Source organism: Dromaius novaehollandiae, chromosome 1 (assembly GCF_036370855.1).
Source record: "Dromaius novaehollandiae isolate bDroNov1 chromosome 1, bDroNov1.hap1, whole genome shotgun sequence".
Classification (NCBI taxonomy): domain Eukaryota; kingdom Metazoa; phylum Chordata; class Aves; order Casuariiformes; family Dromaiidae; genus Dromaius; species Dromaius novaehollandiae.
This window is the reverse complement of record NC_088098.1, coordinates 66601495-66616607: the sequence shown is the minus strand read 5'-3', so window position 1 is coordinate 66616607 and position 15113 is coordinate 66601495. Positions and strand designations below refer to the sequence as shown.

The 15113-nt window shown below is 43.4% G+C and overlaps 2 protein-coding genes across 12 annotated transcripts in view; one reads left to right on the top strand and one right to left on the bottom strand.

The window, feature by feature from the left end:
• The first annotated feature begins 218 nt into the window (after window positions 1-218).
• Window positions 219-10622, top strand: LOC112993407 (aldo-keto reductase family 1 member B7-like). The gene is made up of 10 exons (XM_026117046.2): window positions 219-410; window positions 1239-1406; window positions 2471-2587; window positions 3340-3417; window positions 4333-4455; window positions 7167-7273; window positions 7479-7560; window positions 8629-8712; window positions 9670-9752; window positions 10111-10622. The coding sequence occupies exons 1-10, from the start codon at window positions 342-344 to the stop codon at window positions 10151-10153; spliced, it is 954 nt and encodes a 317-aa protein (XP_025972831.1). The 5' UTR covers window positions 219-341; the 3' UTR covers window positions 10154-10622.
• A 1573-nt stretch (window positions 10623-12195) lies between these two features.
• Window positions 12196-15113, bottom strand: part of CALD1 (caldesmon 1) — a 194967-nt gene continuing 192049 nt past the window's right edge. For 9 of the 11 annotated variants that reach the window (XM_064515456.1, XM_064515464.1, XM_064515450.1 and 6 more), the window contains one exon: window positions 12196-13861. In XM_064515456.1, the coding sequence (XP_064371526.1) occupies window positions 13830-13861 (32 nt within the window). In that variant the 3' untranslated portion in view covers window positions 12196-13829. The remainder of the gene's footprint in view (window positions 13862-15113) is intronic. The other 2 variants (XM_064515486.1, XM_064515506.1) reach the window with 1 other exon arrangement.

The window sequence follows — 15113 nt, the reverse complement described above, 5'->3', positions numbered from 1 at the left end:
CTACCACTGCTTGAAAGTAACTGAGCAAACCCTTCCGAGGCCTGGAAATGCACCGACTTCCGCGCTTACCCTCCTGCCACCCTTCATGCTCTGCCTTCCGAACAACGCATGCAAAGGGCTGATTTAACCACTAAATACCCCATTTTCTTCTAACTTGCTCCAGGACCTCACCTAGCACTGCCCAGCGTCCTCTAAACGAAACCCCGCCGCAGGGGAGGAGGAGAAGGAAGAGCAGAGGAGGAGGAGGAGGGCCCTGGGAGGCCCGGGTGTGGTGGCCCCGCGCTTTAAAGCTGCTCCAGGCAGCGGCAGGACGGACGGAGGGGCACAGCCAGCCAGCCAGCATGGCGAGCCCGTGCCTGGAGCTGAGCAACAAGATGAAGATGCCCCTCCTGGGGCTGGGCACCTGGCAGGTACCGGTACAGCCGAGGGGGGGGGGGGGCGCGAGGGAGAGAGCCATTTGCTCCTGCAGGCGGTGCAAAAATTAAGAGAGAGAGGGAAAAAAAAGTCAAACCGGGGAAAAAAAATAAAGCGGGTTGGCTCCGCGCAGGTTGTGGCGCAGGCGATTTCCCTGCGCAGAGCGGGGGGGCTGCGCCCGCCGCCCGGCCCGGATTACGGCCGCTTGTGTAACGCGCTGGGCAGGCGGCCAGGCGGCTGCTGGGGGGGAGCCAAGAGGAAGGGGTAAAAAGCCGGAAAAGAAAGGCACTAGAGAAAAAAGCCGGCAAAAAAAGGAGGGGGAGGGCAAAAAAATAAAAAAATTTTTTTTAGCTTGCCAAAAGCTCCCTGTGCTTGCAGCTCACCCCCGTGGGAAGGGGCCCCCACAGAGAGACGGGGCTGGCTGATGAAGGGGCTGCTTCCCTCCAAGATCTGCACACAGACGAGGCCCGGCAAACTGCCAGTATGGGGAAGGGGTTGGAAAAGATGCACTGGCAAAAACACTCGGGTAACACCACGAGCAAATAAGGGGATGTGGTACTGGGCCTGACCCTGCTGGAAATGCCAAAATGTCTTAAAGTAACTAACTCCCTGTCTGCTCCATTCCCTGCCCTGCAGGCTTTCCCTACCAAAATACCTTTTACCTGAGCAGATAAAACTTAAATGCAGGTGACAAGGAACCTGCAGCAGCAGCGGCTCACTGGAAGGGGTGGCTTTGAGGAGCTAGTGCAGCACCAGGCTGGCTCCGCTGCCAAGCGCTGGGAGCAGGGCTCGGACGGCTCACATTTGGTCATGTTTGCTTTCAGGCTCCTCCAGGGAAGGTGGAAGAGGCGATGAATTTTGCTATTGATGCGGGTTACCGCCACTTTGACTGTGCCTATCTGTACCGGAATGAAAATGAAATAGGGAATGCAATCCAGCAGAAGATCAAGCAGGGGGCTGTGAAGCGGGAGGACCTCTTCATTGTTACTAAGGTACAAGGACACGGGATTCTTGCTGCATTTAGCTTCTCTTGGAGAGAGCCATAATACAGCAAGCAGCCCTTGTGCCATCTGTAAAATAACCTAAGGAACTATCCCTCCTTCTCTGATAGTCTTCATGATTGTCTTCTTCCAGGCCATGAATACCATCCTTTATTTGCAGTTTGGACAGAGCTTTATTAGGAGCACCTGACCACTTTGAAAAGATAGCAAGGCTTTTGCTGATCTGTAGATGGTGTTGCATCTATTAAGTCACTTATTAATACTGAAGTTTCCCACATACATGCCCTAAAAAGGTACTTACTGGTATGCAAGAGATTACAAAATGGTGCGATGTAGAAAATGAAAGCCTGAAAACGAGTAGAAATTAAAGTAAAGGACTTCAGCCTGAAGTATTTCCCTGTAATTGCTCCTTTCCGTCATCTCATCCACTTATCTCAGGAACATTCTTTACCAAAAAATGAAAAAAAACCTTCTAAAAAACTAAAAAATTAATGACTTGAGGTTCTCACCAGCAAAAACAGGAAACATTGAGCATAACTAAGCTTTTCCACATACTTGTGATTTCTGTTAAAGAGCAGTTTCTAATTAGAAGAATATTTGTCAGTTTTTCTATATAAACAGTTTGATTTTTGTATTACAAAAATGATAAAATAAAATTCACAACAGTCCACAGTGGCCAGATAAAAGGGATAGAAGGAGGGCAGCCATTAGGTGCTCAAGAGTTAAAATTCAGGCTATAAAAAAGAAAAAAAAAACCTGTAGTACTAACAACTTTGCTGTGCCAGTTACCAGATACACGTGACAGAAAGCTACACTCAGTTTTGGCACTCCCTTTTCATAAATATGAGTAGTGATTGTCCACCTCCAAAACTGACTTTTTTAGTTTTCGTATGCTTGTCTTACTCTACCACTAAAATATCAGAAGCTTGTCTTCAGTGTGAACTGGGTAGATGGACAAGGAATTGTCCTCCCAGACCACCAAGGGGAAGTTTCTGTCCCCTGATTTTGGCCCTGGAGGCCACCGAGTCACAGTCAGGCTTGGTTCTTCCCCACAGTTGTGGAACACGTTTCATGAGAGATCCCTGGTAAAGGAAGCTTGCAAGAAGAGCCTCACCGCACTGCAACTGGACTACCTCGACCTCTACCTGATGCATTTTCCTATGGGATACAAGGTAGGCCTACTCTTCATTCCTCTCTTCTCCTTACCTTCGTATAAAGCAGGCGAACTCTCTCATCTATGCTGTGACCATCACATAGCCAGGCTGCACTCTTGCACATGCAGCCAGTTGGCTCTTCCCTGAGCCTGGTGATGTCCAGCACTTGCAGTGACTAACGAGGCAGTGTTATGTTTTAGTGAGTGGTCCTGGCTTACTGTGTCTACATCTGTTGGTTGGAGTGAGATAGCTGTGGGTATGACCACAACTAATGAGCCCCCTGGGACTTCCAGGGAAACTGCAGTCAATGTATGATGATGCAGTTTGGGATCGTGGCCTTCTGGTGGGTCAGAACAGTGTGAACATCTCAAATTTTGGAGATGCTGGCTTGATCTGGAGTAACCAACAGCGGAAAATGAAACACAGCATGAAAGAACTTGCCCATTTTTTGCTTTTCTTCCAGTCTATGCCAGTGTAAAATAAACACTGTACAATGAAGGTAGGGGAGTGTCTGTTCCCTTCTCTCTAGAAGTTATCTAAGTTACTCAAATAATTACTACTAATCCCCATCTCTTTGTATGCAGTGACTTGTTTTGCAGAAGTATGGCCCTCATCCAACAGAATATTGATGCACAAGCATAATTATTAGATATGCAATATGTTCAAATAACCTGTTGATTTGCTGCCTGTCATTCCACTCAAATGTTAATACACACTAGGAAATTCAACTCTGAAAACAAGTTTTTGTGCTTTCTGCCTTGAAAAAACAGGCTGGTGAAGAACTGACTCCTGTAGATGACAAGGGAATGATTATCCCCAGTGATACAGATTTTCTGGACACGTGGGAGGTAAGTTAACATTTGCTCTTTTGTGCCTGTGTTAGCACTAACCACGGGGTAGAGATCTGCAGGCATAGTGAAATTAAGGTTTGGGTAGGGGAGGGTAGTTGCACAAAACTGTATTTCGTGATCAGAAAGAACAGAGCTGCTGCTTCCTCTCCTTGTTTTGAGGAGCAAGGGGGGGATGTCTCTACTAAGTCTAAAGGGGAGGAAACTACCAGCACTGTGGGCACTGTCAGTAAAATAATATTTGAATGCACACTGCTACACAATAGTATAACTGCTGCTTAGATTAACCCAGGTGTGGTTGTTAATTTAGCTGGGAGTTGTATAGAGATAGGGAATTCGTACAGGCTTTTCAGCAATGGGCATCAGCACCGCTGACTGCCCTTTGCTCAGAACAACCCTCCTTTCCTCACAGGCTGCAGGGAGTCAGGGTCTGCTCCTGCTGCCTACACCTGTGTGATGCTGCGGCTCTGGGAATTAATTGTTTTCTCTACAATAGTAGATTGCAGTCCCTAGGGAGTGTGCTGAGGTAACTGAGTTTAAGCTAACACCCTCCTTACTGCACTCTGCCAACTCAGAGTTAGCACCCTGGAGGGTCCCAGAGGCTGTGAGAGATCTCCTGCTTTTTCAGCTCTGGTAAAACAACCCTCAGAGAAGCCTAAACTAAAAAGCTGTGTCCCATTACAAAAGAATTGGCCAAGCCATTCTTCCCCTATCGCTTTCCTATCCACAATGGGATATTATTGAAGCATACAGATAATAAAAGGTGGAAAGACTTATTCTTTTCTTATTGGAGAGACCATTATTTAATCTAGTTTCGGTTATTTACTGGTTTGTTACTTTCTTTAGTGAAAGAAGATAGTGTAGTTGGCAGTAATACCACCTCATAAATACCTGTTGGTTGTCCTGACCCATTAGGCCATGGAAGAGCTGGTGGATGCTGGTCTGGTAAAAGCCATTGGTATCTCCAACTTTAATCATGAGCAGGTTGAGAGACTCTTAAACAAGCCGGGACTGAAATACAAGCCTGTAAATAACCAGGTAAGATCTTTATTTCTCTTGGTATCAGCTAACTCTAGAATATTCCTAAAGCTACTTGATCTACACTTCAGCTCTTAAAACTTACTTCTGCCATAACCTTTAAATATTTAGGGTACTGTGCAAAGATCTCCCACACCACCAGATATCTGAGGCTGTCTGAAAGCCCCTCCAAGTCTGTGCTCTCTGCAGTATACTAGGCTTCAATACAGTGTCAGCATTAATGCTTTTTAGCTGGTGAAGATCTCAACAGAAAATTTTGTCGTAGACCTGTATGTGTGTATAATGCAGTGGAGATTTAAGAGAGCAGTATCATACAAAACATAAACAATATGAGTTATTCATAGCATGGTAATACTAACCAGATGAGAATATTCCATTGTTCTACCTGGAAAACAGAAAAAATAGCCATTATCTTGTATGGGACTTTGCAGATTTCTCCTACACACCTCCTTTCACATTCCCAAGTGCCACAGAGACTTGGACTTTGCAGCCCAGGTTGCCACACGCCCATTTCTGCCAGCTCTGGGATAATCAGCAAAATCCCCACTGAGAGCTCCTGCTCCAGGCGTGGGAGTGCATTAAGGGATTCATTGTTTTTTTTTTTTTTTTCCCCTCAACACAAAAGAATACATTTCATTCAACTTAATTGTAAAAAGGAGGATTAAAGCACACAATTAAACAACAAACTCTCACCACTCACCTCATGAACAAAAACACAAGCTAGCTGGGGCATCAGGAGCTTCTGACTTTCTTTCTCCCGTGTTTTTCTTTTTTGGACCCGGCTGGAGTTGCCGCACGCCTCTATCGGCCAACTGAGGGAAATCCCCACGGCAGGTCCAGCACAGGCATGGTGCTCCTGTGATGGTGTTCTGTGGTGCCAGGCTTGGGGCTAGCACATGCTCTGGCCATGCTTAGCGCGAGGGGGAATAGGACTCGGAGATTTTATTGAGGGTTATAAAGTTTGGGTGGGCATGACTCCAGTTATCTCCCAGTAAAGAGCTGCACCAAATTCAACACTTCAAAGCCCTTCAGGCTTTGGCTCCAGCTTGCTTCTCCATGGGTGTGCACACACCACAAGGCCATTACAGTAGTTACCAAATCTAGCTCAGGGCTAAATAAACTACAGTCCATGGATTTCATGTAACCACGTCCAGTAGCAAAGCTGTAGTATTTAGAGACAGCTGGGTATGTGTTTAGTGCCATGTTACGCAGTGCAGACACAGTGCCATGGTCATGCCGCAACCACGCAACGGTGAGTTGAGTGGTGTCCCCTTGCAGGCTGCTGGTGTCCTGTGATCACCACTTTGCCACGGGACGCCTAGCTGAGCACCTGGTTGCAGCGTGCTCTCAGCGCTGGTGAGCGGCACGGGCTGAAGCTTGGTAGCTTTACACCGTCTTAGGACAGTGTTGTAACTGCGTTGTAGCTAAGGCAGCATTGTAACTCTCGGCATCTTTCTTCTCTTTGTGTGTTTATCTGTATGTAAAAGCCTTGTTCAGCCTGGCTCAGGTCATTTTGGAAAACAGACTGACTCTTTCCTTTGAGTCTTCATTTGCCAACATAACCATTTTCATTTTTCACAGCCCTTCTGCCTGAAACATTTATATAATAGAAACAGCCAAATTAGTCATTATGTAGCTGTAACACCCAGTCAAGGTCTGGGAGTTTTTACACACCAGATCTGGTAGCCACATTTATATAAGGTCCAAGGATAAGACCTTAAACAAGGTCATTGCCATATTGCTTTTACAGTCCAATACTTAGTGTAATTAAACCCTCATCAATGTTTCCCAGCTGTCTCTAAGTCCCAAGTCTACAACAAATGCAATGCTTTTGAAAGAAGGGCATGCTCCTTTGTATACTGCATTCATTTGAATGTCTTCCTGCAGTGTTAAATAACTCTTTAAAAAATTCAGGCACACAGGTTCATGAAATTTAAAGGTCTTTCTTCTACAACAAGAAGTCAGACTGCAGCACTGTACAAATACATTATTTTTAAAGCACTGGCTTCAAAACTGGGGAAATAGAAATGTTATTTATGCGCATGTGAAATATGGCTAAACTTTATCTCATACTTCTCCTGGTAGAAAGAAGAACATCCTAGCTATGTATTTGAGCAGAAACTTCATCAGCCAAAGCACAGCATGAAGCAACTTTCCTAAGGTCAACAGAGCCTGCTGCAGAGCAGTGAGCAGGACCCAGGCTTCATAGCTGTAGATGAACTTTGTCTATTCAGTACATCATCTCTGCAGGGAAGAGATGGTGAGGATATCCACCAAGGCTGACCTAGGGAAGCTCGTCTCCCCCAGGCACATCCTGGTATCAGGGAGACTCCTGGCAAGAGGAGAGGCTGGCTGACTCGGAGTGGGAACCAAACTTTAAGTATCTTGTACTGCCCCTCTGAAGAGGCTATCCTGCTCTCTTGGCTGTAGTCTAGGAAGATTAATTTCCCCTGATTCCTGCCAAAGTTAGCACTTGGCTGACTCTTCCCATTTATTTCTTTGTGTAATGTATGGCACAAGGGAGCCCTGTTCTGTGTCCTAGGCCTCTAAATATTGCTGTAACCTGAATAACTTTTTAAAATGATAGATTTTAATCATGGTACTGGGAATAATCTTTATACTGTATTCAACCCAAGAGGTATTAGAATTTTATGCTCTGAAGCCCAGGGCAGCTTGCCTCTATGCCAACCACTGTGTTTCTGTGCTCGCAGATTGAATGCCATCCATACCTTACCCAGGAAAAGTTGATCAAATATTGCCAATCCAAAGGGATTTCTGTGACTGCATACAGTCCCCTCGGCTCTCCTAACCGTCCATGGTAAGGGCGCACTGCAGCCTTTCTCTCTGCAAAAACATGCATGTGCAGCTTGAGTCATTGAGGCAAATTATGTAAATAATGTAGGTACAATGAGGAAAGTGCTGCTGATTTATTGCAGATCAGTTCAGACAAAATGTTTGAAATGCTTCCTGCAGGGATGCTAATACCTCTTCTACCATTAATATCCTGGCTTTTATTTTATTAGGGCCAAGCCAGGGGAACCTGTGCTGCTGGAGGATCCTAAGATTAAAGAGATTGCAGCTAGACATAATAAAACCCCTGCCCAGGTAAGTCAGGACAAACTCTTCCTCCTCATCAAGTGTTGTTACTAGTTAATGGTCAGTCTGTAGCAGTCCTCACCTTCTCTAAAGGTAGGATCTACAGTGGCTGACCTGCATTTGACTTTTCAGACTACCCCTATTCTATCCAGCATTCCTATGAATTACGAAGAATTTTTTGAAGGTCTTGGGTGCCGAGCTTTTGGGGACTGATCAGTACTGCTGTGTGCTAACGCTGGGGATCCCCTTCCTAGGGAGGTTTCTTCTACTTGGAGAGAGAAGTGCTTGCTCCCTGAGAATCCCTTTCCTTTGAGATTGACTTACAAATCATCCAGCCAACTTGTTACTCCTTTTTCCAGCTAAGTTATTCTTCAGAGAAGCCCTGTCATCTGCAAACATATTTGATTGTTCACTGTTTGCTACTGTTCACAAAGAATCATTGAAAATTGCTTGATTATTCAAGTTGAAAACATTTCTCTGTAAGCTACTATTCATACAAATAAGGCCTTGTCCTTGTGCAAGAATTCACACTTCACAGGAAAATACAGGAATGTACTTCAAATAAATCAACGTGTTTGCAGGCAGCTAGCAGTAGTCATACTTTCAGACAGGCAGAGCAGTACAAAAAAATTGTATGCAACAGTCCTCTTTTGAGGGGAAAAATTTTTCGAAATTTATCCTTTTTTTTTTGTTTCTTTTTAAAGACTTCAAAAAGTACAGACCAGGTGGGAGCTTACTTGTGAGCCCAAAATAATCCGCGCTATTGCTATGCTCATCTGCTCTGAGCACCCATCTAACACAAGCCTGAAGCATCACTATTTTTCTTCCCCTGCTACACCAAGTGAAACTGAAACAAATCCTTGAGAAGCCAGGTTATAGAAACAACACAAGCCAGAAACAAATAGTAGTTTGTAAGGAGACTGCAAGCATGTGTTATCACATCAAACTCCTGAGAGCACTCTGGTAAAACCTTCTGAGGAGTGAACGTGACCGTGGGAAGATGGAAGAGAAGGAGAAAATGCATCTGAGCAGATCTCTGAACACCCTGTGTCCATAACCCTCCTTGTCCTTTCTTAGATTCTGATCCGGTTTATTATCCAAAGGAATGTGATTGTCATTCCCAAATCCGACAAACCACACCGTATTGAGGAAAACATGAAGGTAAAGTTTCCATTGGGATTGCTGCTACTTCTGTATACAAGCTGGGCACCCACAGCTTTCCAGTGTTTCCACGTGACACCTCAGAGGTATCAGTAGGGGCACGCAGAGCTGTAACAACCTGTGTTCAGCACTGCGTAACCAGCTGCACTTCTCCTGTGGGGAGACACGTTTTGTTACAGCCAGGAGAGAAATGACTTACACCAAGGTGGTATGAGCACAGCAGCGCTGGAAGTGACTCCCAGTTTTGGGATCGCCCTTTGGGGGATGCTTAGTGAGCCCCCCTTCAAGCTGTAAAGGCGCAAACAAATTCTAAATGGTGCTGCATCCTCAAGGCTCAGCTACCCCAGCCATCACATTACAAACTCAAACGAGGTTAGAGAACACCAGACCCGTTAAAAAGTTAATAGCTCATCTTGAGGCTGTGGTTTCTCTGAGGAGGGAGAGTCAGTTACCGGTTTACTTAAAGGCCTGGCCTTTTTAGATGGTATCTCTGTATTACTTTTAGTTCATGCTGCTACATTTTGGACTCATTTCTCCTATTAACCACCAGCAAGAATTCTTAGATAACTGATTGTTGTGAGAGAACTGTGGTTGGTACCCAGTAGCTGTCTGTTGCAGCAGAAGCATTTACTGCTAGTTCCAATATCTGTGACACATTGAATAATCTGTCCATAGCCCCAAAGTTGTCTGTCTGCTTTGCAGCTCATTCTGCAGCGGTGTTTGCGGTCAGCTATGTAAAACCACTAGACATTGCTTTGAACTCACCTCAAAGAACAAATGACTATCTTAATTACTCCAAGAATAAATTACTGTTTTGCTGAGAAATGAGAGGACTTCTTAAATACACTTACTCTGATGCAGGATGTTCCTGCCTTAGGTCATAAATGCATGATGTGCATTTAGTATCTAACTACTTACAAACCTAAGTGAAAATAGTTGTTTTTTTCTCTCCCCTAGGTGTTTGACTTTGAACTGTCTAAAAAGGAGATGGATGTCATCCTCAGCTTTAACAGAAACTGGAGGGTAGTTGAAGTGCTCCCGTATGTTCCTTATTCTCATATTTACTAGCCTGCCAGATATCCCCCGCTTTTTCATCTTGAAAACAAACATGACTAAAACTAGGGAGAGCTCTTATCTTAAACCCTGGACCTCAGGTAACGAGACATGTCTTAGGACTGACGTCAGGAGGGAGAATTCATTCAGGGTAGTCTCTTTAGCAAGACTGCATCTTGGTGTTGCATGTACTTGTTCACAAGCCTGTGTGTGCAAATTAATGACTGCTCTCAGCAGCGAAAGTTGAGTATGTTGGCAGCAGGGGAGGGAGACTGCACTAGGGAAATACTGTTGAAAATACCTTATACAATACTTAAATAACCAAATGATTCTTTTTCTTCTTAGAGCTGTCAATCACAAGGACTACCCATTCAAAGCAGATTATTAATACCCATGGTTTCTGCGAGACCTCCATGTACAACAGATCAGAAGATATACCCTATAACTTAGTTTTGATTTGTTCTTTTGTATTGACAATCATTAAGAAGAGTTACTTGCCCTCCTCTTCAGGAGGAGACCGCTAGTTGATGAAATAATGCATCAGTGGAGATGGGTCTTCTGCTGAAACAGCAAACAGAAGTCTGTTCCTGATTAATGGTAAAAAGACAATGTCTCTTCATTTCCTCTTTCCTCGTCTTCCTTAATTAAAGACACGTTTAACAAAAAATCTGGTTACTTACAAGATATTTTTACATGTAGTTTTCAGTGTGGTAAGTCATCCTGACCCATCCTCCTGTCAAGGAATGCAGTATTTAATTACTCTGCTTTTTATATAGTTGTGATTTTTATAGTGCAGATTTCTTAAAACTCTAAAATTTTGTATGAATAAAGTTTGAATAACAACAAAACTTAATAAATGTAGTGCTTGAATTATTTTGTATGATCACTTATAAAACACACCTGACCTCTGCTTTTTGAATTTTTATAGATAGGAGAGATCTCTCACAGTTCCCGTGCAAGGACAATAGATAGATGCTACTTTCTGGTTTACGCATCAAACAGGATAGTGTTCTAGCTAGAACACAAAGAACAAAGTTGCACTTGTAATTCTGTGTAGCCCTCCCTCTAGACAACTAGAAATCAAGTTCTTGCAATGTGAGAGGTGAGAAGGTGAGCAGAACATCATACACATTGATAAGCCACATCAAAGTACACCCAGCTGAACACAGGGGCTACTAGAAAACAACTTGTTCTGCAAGTCTCAAACACAAAATCAGATTTTTCTGCAACCCTGCTGGCAGCATCCACAACAATACATCCAAACAAGGTTTGGATTTATCTAAGGAAAATGCAGAAAAACATTTCCTTAAAAATACCAAAGCAAACACTGAGGTAGACTCACAGTTGCTTTAAAGTATTCTCAGATAGGTAACGCCAGGCCAAAGAAAAGGCAGAGTTTAAAAGGCTACTTTGCAGGAATCCACACACTGACAACAAAAAATCTGGCTAGGACATCGAGTGAGCAGGAATAAAGCATGATCAGAAACTACAGTGGCACTTCTGTATTGTCAGAAACTATCACCTTGTAATGACACTAAATGCCAAAAAAAACTGTAGTACTGCTGAATCCGTCACAGGGGTTGTCTTTGGCAAAATCTACCACGAGGTGGTGCCAGCTGGTAGGAACAAACCTGCCTGAAAGTAAAATTAATTTTCAGGTTGAATGCACTCAACACACTTCCACTCTCAAAGCAGATAATAAGCAGGAGCAAAAACGTGTACAACACCACAGAAAGGTGTCACTTAGGCAAAGGCTGTAGAGAGATGCAGTAACATAGTCAGTACAGGGGAGGAAAAGATGCCCACTTTCAAGCCCACAAACTTGTTTTCGGGTTAAAATAGGCAGCAAAGATGCTCTAGGTTTGAAGATTATTTCCCCCAGTTGTTCAGAAAAGCGTGCCTGCTGCAGGCTTCCCTGTGCTCCCTGCAGCAACTGGCTGGAGCTGGCGGTGCCCAGGGTAGAGCTGGGTGTGCCTGCTGGGCTGCTATTAAAGCAAAAAAAGGAGGTGTGGGGGCGAATGGGAAAGCCAGCAGCTCACCCAGCCTGGTCCCTTTTGCACAGAGATGTCTCCCTCTTACCAAGGGAAACAGAAGAAATGCTACAGGTCTTATCACACAGCAAACACTTTTCAAAGCAGCCAGCTGTACTGTTAAATCATAACTTACTTTGCTGAGCGTGCTGACTTCTGGATGATGCACTGCTCCTGTCTTGTACGGATGTGTGTGACAATTAAGATTTTTATTTTTTCCCCTAAAAACATGCAGGCTAAAGCTGCTGACCGTAGGACTTTGCTGTCTGCTGTAGGACAGCATGTCAGGAGAGACATCCTTTGAGCTTCCTTTTGTGATGCCTTGTTTTACACTGCCTTAGCATGAACACTATCCCAGTTCCAACAACTGGCTCATTCCTAGTCATTAACAAACAGGGGCTGCTGACGGAAATACTCCATTTATTGTGGATGCAGTTTCAGAATACATTGTTTGAACAAATCATTTTTATTGCAGCTATCAAATGTATTTGAAAGACTCAAAGGAGTGTTTACAAAACCCCCAAACAAAAAAACATGACAACTCATAGACAATGTCAGGCACAGTTTCACCCCCTCCAGATAACTGAGTGCATCTCTACATGTAAACAGGATGTTTCAACCAAGCAGGGGAGCTCATCTTTGGGTTGCAATAGAACATTCTTCTTCGTTAGGAACAAGTCGGATGCTATGAAAGATGAAGTGGTGAAAATGGAGATCCCGGTAGTTTCGATGCACAACAAAGCTGTTAACAACGCATTCTGGGGCTACTTCAGTTGCTCAGTTTATTCCACCCATACACTGTAGGATGTAAATGCTAAACCATATGGCATGTAAATTCAAACCAAGCTGACATCTTATAGCCATGTGTTTACTATATACAACTCAAAACATCTGTAAATAAGATATTCGGGAGAGAGAGTTAAAAAGAAGCACTATAAAGATAGAGGTTTACTTCATTTCAGGTGGATCTAGTGTACAGCACTGATGAATGGCAAGATTTAGTGTACAGTCATTTGAAACAAGCTCTCTGTGTTTAGTTTTACTTTTTTAATTATGGTAGTTTTATATAAATTAAACTACAACGTTTTATACAAGTGTCCTATTTTTGACCCTCTATACCCTTACCTTTTCCTCTTATAAAAACTATAACTTTCTTTTTAATTACCCAGTACTGGGCAACTGACATTTAAAATTTTTTAATACTTATCTCGCCATACCTCTAATGGCAATTATGAAATCTTACTATAGAAAACTGTGTGATTTTGTCTTTATTTTTTAAGCTGTGATATTGGCTAATTATGTATGTTTATTACTAAATATAATACTCTAGCATGTATTTAAGCATTCTACCATTAGTAGTGCCTTTAGGCTAAACTTTGTAAAGCTATGTGTGTATATATTCTAAATTGCAATCAATCACTAGTCACTAACAACAAAAAGAAATATCAGTACCGCTGTCAGCTAACATAATCATCCAAATTTAGGTATTAACTTAAACTAGAATGGAGAAATAGATACTTAAAAAAGTATAAAACAAAAAAAAATTTAACAAGTTATTGATGCAGTATTTCTCATGACATGGGCAACTTACAGAAAATATTACATTGTCAACTAAAGATATTTCTTCCATGCCTTAGTCTAAAGTGCAGAAAGAAAGACTTCTGTATTCCAAAAGTAACCGTTGTTTTTATAGGTTTACTGCACACCTTTCTTAAGCAACTTTACTTTACATGCATTTTGGGTTGACCTCTTATGCCAGTTGAAATCACTGTTCAGATACACAGCTAGTTACGACTATCAGTAGGAGAGTCTATATATTTCACAGCATGGGTTTCTTTAGGAATGAAGGCTCTTGTGCAAAGGCAGTACTATTATGATGAATGTCTAGACTGATTATTAAATACAGTGCTAATATACACGGTTTTAACTGGGATAATGCAAAAAGACATTTTGGTAAATAAACATAAATATAAAAAGAACAATTTAGCACTTTTTTTTTCCCCAACTGATTGGTCCAGCGTCTTTAGTAGCCTCCTATGGTTCTTTCTCAAATTGTCTCAAACCTGCTGAGAGAGAGAAAGATTAAAAATGGCTCAAAATGACCTGAATGTATCTCTCAACCACAGCAGGCATAGCTGGAGATGAACACGCAGCATGTAAAAAGGTGGGACCCATGAAGGACCTTACTGTGCTCCTGTGTTGGGCTGCTCAGACGCGGCCTCTGAGAGGACAAGCAGAATTTCCCTGTAATACCTTGTTCATGTCCAATGGCCCTGGCAGCAGGGCAGGGAAGCCTCGGGAGCCTTCTGCCCCGAAAGGCGGAGGATGCTCTACCCCGCGCATCCTCCTTCACCGCCTACCAAACCCCTCGGGGAGCGCTACCACACTGAGGCAGGCTGTTCGATGGCACTAGGCAGGCACCCTGCAAGTCCACAGTAAAACCAAAAGTGGACCCAAGCCCAGTCTCGCAACCTGAAGCAGGAGGTCCCTCCTCATCCCCTGCGGCCACAGAGAAGAGGCTCCCAGGTAGCAGGGTCAGCTAACACTGAGCAAGCCAGAAAGCCCATTTCTTAACCCTTTGGTTTACAAAAGGAGAAGAAAAAGGGAATTAAGTTTTGTGGGACTCTAAACTGATAAGAGAAGTCCACAGAACACACTGCAGCTCTGGCTTCATCTCAGTATGTTTTTTCTACATTTGATCATTTTATTCCTACTGAAAAATCCAGGGTGCTGCAGGGCATCTTAAATCTATTAAACTGATCAGTGAATTTCCCTTCTACCCCATAGGTCCTTAGACACCTATTTCCTCTAATAGATTTTATTTGAAGTGTTTAAGGTTTAAAAAAAAAGCAACACACAAGCTAGGAGGGCAATTTTGCTGCTTTCTTTCAGTACAACTAGGTAGTATTTCCCAAAGCAATAATTTCAAAATGGGATTAGTAAGACTGTTTCTGCCTTGAGAGGACACCAATCCACAGCTCCAGCAGAAGCAGTGTTGCTGCTGTGTGCATCCGAGCTCCAGTCCAGCCCAGTCTGGGTAGGCAAGAGCACATGGGATTCAGAACCAGCCAGATGCAGTTTTAAAAATCCAGTATGTTGACTTGTCACCAGACTGCACTGTTACCCAGTGGCAGTGTTTAAAATCAGATGAGGGACTTGTTCCCAGCTGTGCTGAAGTCTTCACTTCTGCACAGGAACCCTGTCATGCGAGCCTTGCTTTGGGTTCCCTCTCCCCACTCACAAAAAGCATATCCATTCCCACTACAGCCTTTAAAAGAGCCTTTCCTAGTTGCCTGACATTTGCTATAATCAGCTAAA

What these genes read in the sequence shown, in the direction of transcription:
- LOC112993407 (XM_026117046.2), top strand. Translation starts at nt 342, where the DNA reads ATGGCGAGCCCGTGCCTGGAGCTGAGCAACAAGATGAAGATGCCCCTC. An exon ending in ATTTTCTGGACACGTGGGAG is followed by an intron (nt 3,418 to 4,332) that starts GTAAGTTAACAT and finishes CTGACCCATTAG; the next exon opens with GCCATGGAAGAGCTGGTGGA. An exon ending in ACAAGCCTGTAAATAACCAG is followed by an intron (nt 4,456 to 7,166) that starts GTAAGATCTTTA and finishes CTGTGCTCGCAG; the next exon opens with ATTGAATGCCATCCATACCT.